This window comes from Pseudoliparis swirei, chromosome 23 (genome assembly GCF_029220125.1).
Source record: "Pseudoliparis swirei isolate HS2019 ecotype Mariana Trench chromosome 23, NWPU_hadal_v1, whole genome shotgun sequence".
Lineage (NCBI taxonomy): Eukaryota > Metazoa > Chordata > Actinopteri > Perciformes > Liparidae > Pseudoliparis > Pseudoliparis swirei.
The window spans coordinates 14,126,579-14,139,681 of NC_079410.1; the positions used below are offsets into that span (position 1 = coordinate 14,126,579).

The window sequence follows — 13,103 nt, forward strand, 5'->3', positions numbered from 1 at the left end:
ACGAATCTCCGTCTTATTATGGCTAGCAAATGGACCAGTCAATAAAAGCAGGGTCATTTCACCACCTGTACCTTATCATATACAATCAGGTGGCCGGGTGTGTATAAAAAGACGTGCCACAATGCGTAATGATGCACAATGGCTGATTTGGCACTATTAGAGGACTTGGCAAATGGAAGAGTGCGGAGGGTGCGTAATTTCAGAGACCGGCAAGATTTGCTGGCCAATGATGATGAGTGGCTCATGAGCCGGTTCCGACTTCCAAGAGCCGTATTACTAAAGCTGTGTGCTGTGTTGGGTCCGGAGTTAGAGCGAGCACCCGAAGGAACCGAGCCGTGCGGTTCCAATCCTAGTATTGACAACACTTGGATTTCTGGCACGTTTCAGAGGGAAATGGCTGATAGGTCGGGGATATCCCAGCCCACCCTCAGCCGTATTATGCCAGATGTGTTGGGAGGTATAATTGCGTTGTCGCCTTTATACATAAAGTTTCCTTACACGGTGGATGAGCAGGCAAATAAAAAAATGCAATTTGCAGCAATGTCCGGTTTCACAAATGTAATCGGTGCCATTGACTGCACTCACATTGCTGTAAGGGCACCCAGTATCAATGAAAGTGCATTCGTTAATCGAAAGCACTTTCATTCGATTAATGTCCAAATTATATGTGATGCTAACATGCTGTTCACCAATGTGGTTGCTCGGTGGCCTGGGTCAACGACGACTCCTTCATTTGGCGAAACAGCAGTGTTGGCGCCGACTTGAGGCTGGAGCTGTGCGTGATGGGTATCTTTTGGGTAAGATTTTAAAACTCCTAAATAATTAATAATGTATATATGCTGCGTTATATAACCTATGTATCAACACTACAGGTGACAGTGGATATCCTCAAGCGGTGGCTGCTCACCCCGTTCAACAACCCGCAGAGCGCAGAGGAGCGAAATTACAACACTCGCCACAGCCAGGCACGAGCTGTGGTAGAGCGCTCAATAGGCCTGCTAAAGGGCAGGTGGCGCTGCCTCGATGCCACAGGAGGAAAGCTTTGCTATAAACCGGACAAGGCATGTGCAGCACTTTGGTTCGACCGAAAATCTATTTTAAATGTGCTATATAAATAAAATTTGATTTGATTTGAAGGTGTGCCAAATTGTGAGGGCGTGTGCTGTGCTGCACAATTTGGCACTCCTTAAAAATGTGCCGTTACCCCCTGAGGCTGCATGTACCGGCCACGAGCCAGACCCCCTTCCCCATGCACATCCACACCCACACCCAGGTGGAGTTCAACAGCGTCTGGATGTGATGCGTAACTTACACACACAACAAGGTATTGAAACAACTTATTTATTGGCTATATCTTTTAAACAAGTGCATATTTCTCCCAACACATGACGAATTTGTCCCAGCTCTCTTGCAACCTCGTGTACTGCAGCAAGTGTGTCCCTCTGATTCTGCAGGACTGCATCTGTGAGGACACGGCCGCTGCTGGAGGGCTGCGCAGGAGGTGCTGTGGAGACGCCGGGCCCGGAGCTCGAGGCATGAGGTGCCGTGCCCGTGGAGGCAGGAGGTGCCGTGCCCGTGGAGGCAGCGGGGCTCGAGGCACGAGGTTCCTCGCGAGGTCCTCCTACCCTGGTGGAACCAGCATCTTGTTAATTCTTTTTTCTTAATAAAGTTATGATTTGTTTTTCGAAATACACGTATTGTTTTATTTACATACCAGCAGATATCACACAACTTGAATACATTTGGTTTACTCTCATTTCAAACACGGGTATATAAATGTGGTTACCTAGTTCAGTCGGTGCAACCTTAACATCAGTGTCCCCATCTGCCTCCGTCACCACTCCACTCAGCAGGGACTCGCCGATTATACCGGCCAGCCTTTCATCCATAGGGGTGAGCTCCGGTGCTCCTGTTCCCCCTCCCGTGGCACACACACTTTGCCTGTGTGATGCCAGGCGTTTTTTGGCGTCCACCTTAATGTCGGACCACTTCTTTTTGATTTCCGCAACAGTGCGACCCTGTGCTGATGCAGCGTTGACAGCATCTGTCACATGCTGCCACTCTCTTGCCTTTTTGGCATTTGTTACGCCAATGCTATGGCCACCAAACAAAATGTGTTGCCTCGTCTCGATTTCTCCGACAAGGATTTCTACTTCACAGTTGTTAAAGTTTCTTTTTTTGCCTCTTTTTTCCTTGTTTGCCATGTTCGATGTAGTTTGTGTGTAGTTTGATGAATATTCATTATGGGCGTATCAATGACTATTTATGGGCAAATATGGGTGTGACGGGAAGACCGCAAAAGCTGCTCCGCATTTCAAGTTGATTGTGATTTATAAAGGGAAACCGGCGTAGGATGTGCGGTACGCACTTCCCTCGCATTTACGCAAGGTTTTATGAATGGGAAAATGGCGTAAATTTTTTGTACCTATTTTTTTGCTTTCTACTACGTAAGCAACCTTCCTACGCAAATCCTACGCACGCCGTTATGAATGAGGCCCCAGGTGCTTTTACTCTCCGAAGCAAGGAGATGCATGAGATGCATGTGAGGTCAGCACAGGACAATGCAAAACCTTGTTTTGGAGTTAAAAGAAAGTGTGTTTTCTCTTCACATCTTTCGCATTTCAATGTCTGCACTGGTTACCCTCCAGATCTTGCACATGACATTTTTGAAGGCATTTTACCAGTCGAGTTAGCACACTGCCTCAACTTGTTAATTTCCAAAAAATATTTCACACTTGAAAATCTAAATGAGTCCATTCAGAAATTTCCTTACAAGTGGACAGACAAGAGTAACCGTCCTCATGTTATTCCCAAGGCGTTCACACTTAAGAAAACTAGGGCTGCAACAACGAATCGATAAAATCGATAAAAATCGATTATTAAAATAGTTAGCAACGAATTTCATTATCGATTCGTTGTGTCGAGCGATTATTACGGCGCTCAATAAGTCACGGAGTATAAACAAAGTTGAGTTGAGCGCAGAGCGGCGCAGGAGAAACCAGAGCGGAGTGAGAGACGGAACGCTGCGTTGTGAGAGCCAATCAGCGCTGAGCTGCTCCTCCGTTAGTCAATCTAATTGGCTGCTGCTGCTGCTCACGTGGCGCTGGATGCGGAAGTCATTCACGTAGTCGGAGACATTCACGGAGCTAAGTGCGCCTACGGGTGACGATATGACCCCAGACACCAGGGCGCTACATGTCACGACGTGTGTGGCATTTCCACAAGAGTATAACGTAGAAAACGTGGTTATTTATTCCGTGGCGGATAGCGGAAAATATTTTTCCATGGAGAAAGGCAACGGAGATAAGCCACGACGCCACTCGCTGTGTGCGCTGCGCTGCGCGTGCAGACAACATTTGACGGAGCGGAACAGCGCGTGCGCTCCTCTGATCGCTCTTTTAATGAAGTATCGAGACTAAAAATATGCTAAATCACATCGTTTTTAACGTACTGGTACTTTGTTGGTATCGATACACCGTGCAACGTGACGCCAGCAGATGTAGCGGACTAACATTCAAGCTAACCTAACTTCCCAAACGCTGTGGACATCTGAATGCTGATTGGCCGAGACGCGACACGTCCCATCAAAGATGTTTTATTGCGAAGAAGAGAACCACTTCACATTTTTTCCGCGTCTCACTGCAATCTCAACGGCAGCGGGCCAGGTGAAAAAAATAATAAATCGGAACGCGTCTCTGATATTGTTCAGGGTGCCGGTCCACATGGGGACCACTGCTCAGGAGAGGAAAGCTGTCAGTCTGTTTTTGACGGTTCATCCACATGCTGACCAGTGAACAGGGTTCATCCACATGCTGACCAGTGAACAGGGTTCATCACCATGGTGACCAGTGGATCTCCAGGACCTTTCCATGACTTTAAACCAAATTTCCATGATTAAACATTTTGTGAAAACTCTGTCTACGTGACAAAGTGAGAAGATGTAGTATTTAAACTAACAATGAGAATTCCAAAGCATACCGTATATATACCGTGTAAATTAAAATTTTAATAAAACACATTTGCATTACTTTTCCAAATATTTTGGGATTTTATTTTTTTCAATTACTTTTCTAGGCCTGCTAATAGCCATTTAAAAATTCCATGACTTTTCCAGGTTTTCCATGACCGTACGGACCCTGTTTTGAATAAAGGGTTGAAAATTAAAGTTTTTTTGTTTTTTTATCCGATTAATCGATAGAATAATCAACCGATTAATCGATTATCAAAATAATCGTTAGTTGCAGCCCTAAAGTCCATCTCTCAATCCTATTATATCTATGGCACTCAGAACGAATCTGTCAAATTTTTAATAACACCTCGCAGATATATAGTTTAATAAAAAAATATGATCAGATTCTATTTCAGGGATTAATATATATGGTAGCAATGTTCATACAGTAATGTATGTCATTGAAATTAAATATATTTCATGAATACATGTTTATTTTTCTCCTATTTTCTTTAAACATACAGGATATCCAAGGAGATGAATTCCTGAGAGACCTGCAAAAGCAAAGCATGGGCATATATGTCATCAACCAGGAGGGTGGAGAAATGGGACATTATGATGACATTGGCATTTTTGTTGAAGGACTCATAATTCTGGACAACTGTGGATCTGTGGCCCAAGCTTGTGCAATAATGCTGGGAGTCATCTACGCTCTGAATATGGCTGACCCCAAAGAGCTAAGATACTTCTATGAATTCATTCAGAAAGTGCTCTTTCAAATGGATGGGGAAAAGCTTTCCCCCAAACTCCTTCGACTGAAGAACAAAATATATGCTGGACTGTCGGAAACCTGACGCTTATTTGAATTGGTGCCACCAGTCAAACCTCAAACGGGGTAAACGATGTGGCACACTTAATGAAAAGAGGATGTTTGTTATAATGTTTGTTTTGTTTATTGATGTGAAGGTTACAGTCTCGTTCTCGCTGCACAGATCTACTGTTTCATTTTTCGCTAGCATCTCGGAGTAAAAGCTTATCTGGATGTTTAAGTCACATGTTTCATGTTACGTCTCGATTTATTTGCCAAGTTTGTTCCCAATGCACTTTTTTTTAATACACCAACCTCAGTTAAACATGTGAGATTTTTTTTCTTTCTTGTGGAAATCTTCATGAAAATATCACACTTTTTGTGTTTGTTTGTTTCATGTGTGGAATGTTACGGTTTCCCCATTGCTCAACAGATCTGATGTTTTCATTGTCACTATTTTATACTGTTTGCTTTATTTGAATAAAAGAAGATGCTAAAAATGGCTAATCGTATTTAATTTAACTTAATTTTAGTATGTAAAAATGTAAACATGAAATGGATTTGCATATAAACAAAAAAATGTATTAAAGTTACTTAATCCATTTTAGTAAAGTTTAGTTGGAATTTAGTTAACTAATCAAAATTATTGAGCAGAAAATCTCAATATAATTAGGCTGAAATTAGTTGAAAACAATTAGTACACTCAACTTAAAAAATATGTCGTGATTTAGATGATTTTATTTCGTGCAATCACCTAAAAAAATGTATTAAAGTTACTTAATCCATTTTAGTACAGTTTAGTTGGAATTTCTTAATAAAATTGAGTTAACTCTAATCAAAATCGTTGAGCAGAAAATATAAATATAATTAGGCTGAAATTAGTTGAAAATAATTAGTACACTCAACTTAAAAAATATGTCTGGATTTAGATGACTTTATTTCGTGCAATCACTTACCTAAATAAAATGAAGTAAATCCAACATCACATTTTTTTCAGTGTAGCAAACAATAGTACATCAGCTATAGACCAGGAATTAACATTCTTCTGTATCCCCTTGCCAACACATAAAACATCATTGCAACCTCTGTAAAAGTCCTGCATTGAAGTTTAGTTCGGTAAAAATACAGCAAAAAAGTGCTTTAAGTATTTCTTCGGACTCCTTTGAGAGTTTTGTATTAGAAAGACGGTCATAATATTATTGCTGATACAAACGCAGCATTTTAAAATCACAGCTGATTTAGGGTTTTTTAGTACTCTAATCCATTATTACATATATTATGATCATATGTAGTTCATATAAAATCTTAATTTACAAAGTACCTGTTGCTGTCAGATAACTGACATGTGATCAAAAGTGCAATGTTTGCCCAAAAATATAGATGTACAAAGTATCATAAAATGGAAATTGTGGTTATAGTTTGAATTCTAATGTGTTCATAAAACGGCAGCAGCGTCAGCTTGATCTCTAATGGCGGCTCAGACATGTTGGCACAAGCACACAATGTGTGTTTCAACTTTCATTTATTGGAGTAAAACCACTAAGAGAAACAGAAAGGCATGCGACATGTTGTGAGTTTGCACTGATGGTCACACCCAAGCTGTAATATAAAGAATCATCCTGTTTATGGGTGGGGACAGATTGTGCAACCGCAAAGAAAAAAGAAAAAGTTCAGCATCATGCCCTTTTGACCTTTAGAAAGCTCTCACAAGTGTTTGGTATGTGCGTGTGGAGCCGTGGTTACACCATTCTTCGTGGCCAGCAGTGTTGCCAGTAAACACGTTGAAATAATATCTTTGATATTGCAGCAGTTGTCTTCCTGTAATATCTGCTATACCGACAACAATGCATGTCACAGAGCCTTCAATGATGGGGTGGAAGTGTGAGACCTTAAAATTAGATTCTTCCTTCCAGCTGCTGGTGTTGCCTCTCTGCCAGCTCAGTTAATTACAGCTTGCATTTTAAACTGCTCCAGCTCTATGAAATAATACACATGTTTTTTGTGTTGTGTTATGTTGTCTTTCTGCTCTCTGTTGCCATCTTTAGTATCTTTATTCCAAAATAAAGAAACATACTTTTCCCCCAAATTAACTGGACAACAACAACAATAATTCAAACTGCCACACTTTAGGTTAATGTTTAGCTTGTAGAATGATGTATTGTGTTTTCATATTGCATACATTTATAATATAAGTATTATATTGGTCCTGTATTATGTGAGCCAATGGAATATAATAAATACATAATACGCACACAAACAACTAAACTATAGTCCTACTTATATAAATATAGCCTCCTCACATTAATATTTTGTGTATTCTTTTTTGTTCTCTCCTTTTTTCTCTATGTTCATCTCCTCGTTTATTTAGTTCGTTATTTATGTACCTTATTATAAAATATTATAATACTCTGTACGCTTTTTACACAGGTGTTCAGCTTTGTGTCGAGGTGTGAACGCTGATGGGTGCAGCTCCTGAACAATGAGCTCGCACACTGTAACAAAGGTTTCTTTTAGCCAATCATAGTCACGTTACGATGTTCACTGGCTGTTGTTCTTCTTCGGTCACGTGGTTGTACCTGAGGCGTTCGCGCCTCGCTCGAGATGTCCCGCCGGTGTCTGGGTCCATCTAGTGGTCACAATGCAACAATACAGGAACTGCAACATTAACATTTTCCGTAAAATATATTTCACAATAAAGTATGCAATCGCAAAATGATCAGAATAGATCTTCACATGATAATTATTTAATTGTTTTGGTGCAGACAGTTCAAATCAACTGGACTCTGTATAAATATGGATCTGGGGATCTTTAGATGGATGTGTGGATTATAGATCAATAACAATTATAAACAAAAACATTAGAACAAATTAATAAGTTTCCAAGATGATATATATATATATATATATATATATATATATATATATAAAGTTCCACTATTTACAAGCAGTTTTTTGTAAATCACACAAATCCGCTGTCAATCTTGCCCACAACGTTCACGAGGCGTAATAAAACCATCTTTTATTTTGAAAATATAAACCGGAAGTCACATGGGTTGTGTTGGACTTGACAGCGCTTTCGGTCATGAAAAGAACTGCTACTCTTTGTTAAGTAAAGTGTTGCGAGATCTGGTCCCAAAACCAGACCGATCCACCCAGATGGTCGTCGCCGCCTCACCGGCGGACACCTGTGACGGCGCGTCGACGTGAAGTGTGGCCGCTGGCTCGCACGACCACTTATTGCGCTAGCGCTGTTAGCTTTACAACAGGATGTCGCTTCACGGCAAAAGAAAAGAAATCTACAAATACGAGGCGCCATGGACGGTGTACGCGATGAGCTGGAGCGTCCGCCCGGACAAACGCTTCCGCCTGGCGCTGGGGAGCTTCGTGGAGGAGTACAACAACAAGGTGCGCAGCGCAACGTCAGCGGGCTGAGGCGGCCGAGAGCTACGGGGGGTCCTGCAGCACCACGGCATGCAATCGCAACGGTTGTTGTTGTTGTTGTTGTTGTTGTTGTTCCACGGTGTCTGACATCCCGCAGTAGCGCACCGGGGTGCTATTTGTGACCCTCGCTGTCATGTCCGCCGTCGCTCAGCTGCTCCTGTGTGTTTGTGTCCCGCCCAGGTCCAGCTGGTGAGTCTGGAGGAGGAGAGCTCTGAGTTCTTGTGCAGGAACACGTTTGACCACCCGTACCCCACCACCAAGATCATGTGGATCCCAGACACCAAGGGGGTCTACCCGGACCTGCTGGCCACCAGCGGGGACTACCTGCGCATTTGGAGGGTAGGCTGGACCTATTGTTTAAGTATGTTTATCAAGTTCCATGAAAAAGTCCAAATGAACACTCACTTAATACATGTATACATTTATTTAAATTGAAGTCCATATAATATCGAGCATGTATCAGTGGACCACCTTCATACCTGTCTGGATATGTGAACTAAAGTAGTCTATGACTGCACTTCCAAAATATGTCTGTTTCTGTCAATTATGAATCCTTCTCAGCTGGAGTTTAAACACAGACTCTTCCGTGCGGTGGTGGTGGCGGCATCGGTTTGTGAATCGCTCACGTGGACATTGTGTTTGTTTTGTACTCCTCACTGCCAAATTATTTTGGATTTGCCGCGCAGGTCGGCGACACAGAAACGCGCCTCGAGTGTTTGCTGAACAACAACAAGAACTCTGACTTCTGCGCTCCGCTCACGTCCTTTGACTGGAACGAAGTGGATCCTAATCTGCTGGGTAAGGAAACCACGCTGCGGTAAACAGTCAGCGGCATAGCGACCGGTCTTTGTGGCTCTCCCGTGTGGAAAGTGAAGATGTCGGTCCGTCCTGCAGGTACTTCGAGCATTGACACCACCTGCACCATCTGGGGGCTGGAGACCGGCCAGGTGTTGGGGCGTGTCAACCTGGTGTCCGGGCATGTGAAGACCCAGCTGATCGCTCACGACAAAGAGGTGCGTGGCTGTCTGTGCGGTCAAAGGAAGCCCGGCGTAAACACGGCCTCCAATGATATTTCAATCGATGTCCTCGTGTGTCTGCGCAGGTGTACGACATCGCCTTCAGCCGAGCGGGAGGCGGCAGAGATATGTTCGCCTCTGTGGGGGCCGATGGGTCCGTCCGCATGTTTGACCTCCGGCACCTGGAGCACAGTACCATCATCTATGAAGACCCTCAGCACCACCCGCTGCTCCGCCTTTGCTGGAACAAGCAGGACCCCAACTACTTGGCCACCATGGCCATGGACGGCATGGAGGTCAGTCTGCTGTAGATTCTCTCAGCCCCTAACACTAGCCATTCGGTAGCCATGTTTCTCTCTGACGGTTCTGAAGCTTTTCTTTTCCTTTTTTATGAATTCAGAAAGGATTGTGTTTTTTTTCCTTGTTTTCTGCCTGGCATGACATATGTGTTTATTGACACTTAACCAATGTTCGACACTTTATTTGACAGGTGGTCATCCTGGATGTACGTGTGCCTTGCACCCCGGTGGCTCGGCTAAACAACCATCGCGCTTGTGTCAACGGCATCGCCTGGGCCCCCCACTCGTCATGTCACATCTGCACTGCAGGTAAAGGCCCCTGTGTATTGTGGGATGTAGTAAGGGGGGGGGGAAACCGAGGCGAGCGAAGACACATGTTGAACTCGTCATTCGCCTCTCCCTTTTTTTTATTGACGACCAAAACTTCACATTTCTTCGATGACGAGCGCCTTAAGGCCGAAATGTATCCGTCATCGGCTGCATTGTCCTCTCGGCCTGAAATGTCTCTTCTAAAGTCCTCCTCTGCGCGTCTCGTTTCCTAAGCCGACGACCACCAGGCTCTGATCTGGGACATCCAGCAGATGCCACGAGCCATTGAGGATCCCATCCTGGCCTACACGTCCGAAGGGGAGATCAACAACGTGCAGTGGGCGTCCACGCAGCCGGACTGGATCGCCATCTGCTACAACAACTGCTTGGAGATCCTGCGTGTCTAAAACCACGAACACTTGTGTGAAGAAGAGAAAGCTCCTTCTTGGTTTTCTAGTCTTCGTCCCACTGCTTTCCAGACACGGATGAGGTCACGAGTGAACTTTCTGAGCGTGTTTGGAGAATCGCACACCAACCCCACGATAACCCACTTCACATTCTGTCCCTTGTCTGTCCTCCGTTGTCCTTCTATTAAACGTATGAAGCTCTTATTTATTTTGCTCACACGGTAAGGTACAGAAGCTTTGAAAATCCGAGCGGCTGTGTATGAAAATTCGATTATTTTTATACCTCTTGGTGTCATTTCAGCCAGCTGTGAGATTATCAGGAAGGGTTTCGATGTCGGGTGTTTCATCTTTTTGAGTTATAAAGGTACAAACTGCTGAAGATGACCTCTCTGGGAATACGTGGGAGCCTTCTTGTGGACTCATACCATGTTATTGATGATTCAAAGGTCCGTCTATGATGGTCCCTGTAAGATCTTTCAAACGGGTGTTTGTCCAGTTTTATAAATTGTCAGATAACCTGAGAGGGATTAGTAATCTGTCATCATATGATGCGTTTTAGTTTGGCTTCTGACGCTGTGAGGCCGCCACGTCCAGCATCTCTCGGGAACCTACCGGAGCAGTGTCGTCCCGCCCTTTGAACTCCCCACTTATTCTCTTCTTTATTTCTTTGTGCTTTTGAAAGCTGCCTTTTCTTTTGTGTTTTAGAGTTGTGAAAATGGGAGCAGCGTGAATCAACTTCCTGGCTCAGTCTGCCTCTCTTTTTAGTTGTTTCCCAGTAATTAACGGGTCATGTCCTTGTAGCATGCCATTACAAGGCAACACTGTATATACATATATCAACTAGAGATGTTGGTAAGACAGGTGTTCATGTTGCAGCTTTTTCATGAAGTTTGTTATTGAATTTGCTCTAATAAATTGTGTTCCTCGTTGTCCCAGGAACAAACATGATGTATTGCTCTGTGACGTTGGCAAGTTGGTTTACAGATGAAGGTTTTTAATTATTAACTTACTATTAATAATTATCAGTATTACTACAGCATAATAATATGTATAAAAAGGGGGCACCTAGATTTGAACTAGGGACCTCTTGATCTGCAGTCAAATGCTCTACCACTGAGATATACCCCCTGTGTTCATGAGTAACAGGTGCAACACTTCATTGTTTTAAAACTAATCTGACCTGCTGTGTTTGCAGACATGCATTCTTTAGAGATAGGATGGCATATCATTTCTAATTTCTACAATCAAATGTGTTTGTTTAATTTCAACCCCAAGTTTCTTCTATAATACAAAGTGATCAATTTCAAATCAATAACTCATTTCCAATGATGAAAGAAATAGTCAACTGTATTTCAGAAAATGAGAATCTTGAATCTTTTAATGTAGAATCTCAATCTGAAAAGTATACTGCGGAATGTAGTGGACTAAAAAGTACAATATCGCCATCGGAATTGTAGGAAAAGTACATGAACATTGTTTTACAGTTGTAATTATTCATGCGTAAACATCCACCATATTACTAATTTGAAGGTTTGATCCCTCTCTCCTCTCCAGTGACTTTCAGCCAAACTAAAATATGTGAAAGAAACCAATTAACTTCATCAAAGAGGTAACTAACTGGTGAGCTTTACCCAATCAAAAGTGTTCAAGGAAGGGTCAGATGTTCTGGAGAGAGATTGTTGATTAATGAACTCAACTCCCAAAACAAATGTTCTGTACTTTTTTGCGTAAATGGTATCAGAACTTCATCTAAGTACTAAAATGACATGAAGAGGATCCAGCCTCTGACCAGCATGAGTCCCCTTCTGTTGAGCTTTAGTTTATGGACTTAACCTCTGACACTGTCCTAGAGGTTGGTGGTACGATCTGGAATCCACAGGCCCATCTACGATTCCCTCCACGGCTTCTCATTTAACCCTCTTATTTTAAGACTGATCTGTCCACAGATGGCAGCCATGTTGTTCTAGTAGAGTTGTGACTTTCTCCTCACTATCCTGTCATACACAACGTTATTGTTCAGCATTTAACGGTAACTTACCGAGGAGAGTAACAGTGGTTTAGAGTGAGTGGATTGGTCAAGGCCAAACTCTTTAGAAATGTCTCCAGCCCGGTCGCCTTCATCAACCTCTCGGACTCACTCAACTTGACCCTCCGATCGAGGCGCGGCACACTTTGAATGTTAAGACCCGATTTTACATCTTTTCAATCAGGCATATACCTGGTCGGATTCCCATTGGGTGAAACACATCACTCCGATTACCCTTTTAAATCCACGATAACCCGAGAGGTTCACGGACATTTTCCTTCAACGACATTTAATATTGGATAGTTTTCCTCAATTAATTAATTAATATGAATATTTATTTGTTATTTGTTTGACTGAATCCAGCTGAATGAACGCTCAAGTAGAGATGGTGGTAAGACAAGTGTTCATGTTGTAGTTTTTTTATGAAGTTTAATATTGAATTTGCTCTCATAAATGGTGTTCCTCCGTGTCCCAGGAAAAAACATGATGTATTGCTCTGTGACGTAGGCAATTTGGTTTACAGATGCCACTTTTTAATTATTAATAATAAGCATTATCGGCATTGCTGCTCTTCCACCACATAATAATATGATTTAGAGGGGGCACCCAGATTTGAACTAGGGACCGCTTGATCTGCAGTCAAATGCTCTACCACTGAGCTATACCCCCTTGTGGTTAACAGTAGCAGGTGCAACATCTCATTGTGTGAGTGAGTGCGTGTGTGTGCGCGTGTGTGTTTGTGTGTTTGTGTGTGTGTGTGTCGGTGTGTTTAATTTCAACCCCAAGTTTCTTCTCTAACACAAAGAGTGATCACTTTCAAATAATGTAGAATCTCAATCTGAAAAGTA

General features: G+C 42.8%; 2 protein-coding genes and 2 non-coding genes across 4 annotated transcripts; 2 read left to right on the forward strand and 2 right to left on the reverse strand.

Annotated features, from left to right (window-relative positions):
- The first annotated feature begins 763 nt into the window (after nt 1–763).
- Nucleotides 764–1,693, forward strand: LOC130188933 (putative nuclease HARBI1). The gene is made up of 4 exons (XM_056407499.1): nt 764–797; nt 873–1,061; nt 1,138–1,324; nt 1,455–1,693. The coding sequence occupies exons 1-4, from the start codon at nt 783–785 to the stop codon at nt 1,466–1,468; spliced, it is 405 nt and encodes a 134-aa protein (XP_056263474.1). The 5' UTR covers nt 764–782; the 3' UTR covers nt 1,469–1,693.
- Nucleotides 1,694–7,803: 6,110 nt separating this feature from the next.
- Nucleotides 7,804–11,177, forward strand: dcaf7 (ddb1 and cul4 associated factor 7). Its single transcript, XM_056407090.1, has 7 exons — nt 7,804–8,162; nt 8,379–8,537; nt 8,885–8,996; nt 9,093–9,211; nt 9,301–9,510; nt 9,705–9,822; nt 10,057–11,177. The coding sequence occupies exons 1-7, from the start codon at nt 8,025–8,027 to the stop codon at nt 10,227–10,229; spliced, it is 1,029 nt and encodes a 342-aa protein (XP_056263065.1). The 5' UTR covers nt 7,804–8,024; the 3' UTR covers nt 10,230–11,177.
- Nucleotides 11,178–11,285: 108 nt separating this feature from the next.
- On the reverse strand, nt 11,286–11,357 carry trnac-gca (transfer RNA cysteine (anticodon GCA)). Its single transcript has one exon. It is a non-coding gene; the product is annotated as a tRNA-Cys (tRNA).
- Nucleotides 11,358–12,852: 1,495 nt separating this feature from the next.
- On the reverse strand, nt 12,853–12,924 carry trnac-gca (transfer RNA cysteine (anticodon GCA)). Its single transcript has one exon. It is a non-coding gene; the product is annotated as a tRNA-Cys (tRNA).
- Nucleotides 12,925–13,103: the final 179 nt, after the last annotated feature.

Excerpts from the sequence above, each read along its gene's own strand:
- dcaf7 (XM_056407090.1), top strand. The coding sequence starts at position 8,025 with ATGTCGCTTCACGGCAAAAGAAAAGAAATCTACAAATACGAGGCGCCA. Across the intron at positions 8,997-9,092 it reads AGTGGATCCTAATCTGCTGG|GTACTTCGAGCATTGACACC; the intron begins GTAAGGAAACCA and ends TCCGTCCTGCAG. Across the intron at positions 9,511-9,704 it reads TGGCCATGGACGGCATGGAG|GTGGTCATCCTGGATGTACG; the intron begins GTCAGTCTGCTG and ends TTTATTTGACAG.
- LOC130188933 (XM_056407499.1), top strand. Across the intron at positions 1,062-1,137 it reads TTTGCTATAAACCGGACAAG|GTGTGCCAAATTGTGAGGGC; the intron begins GCATGTGCAGCA and ends TTTGATTTGAAG.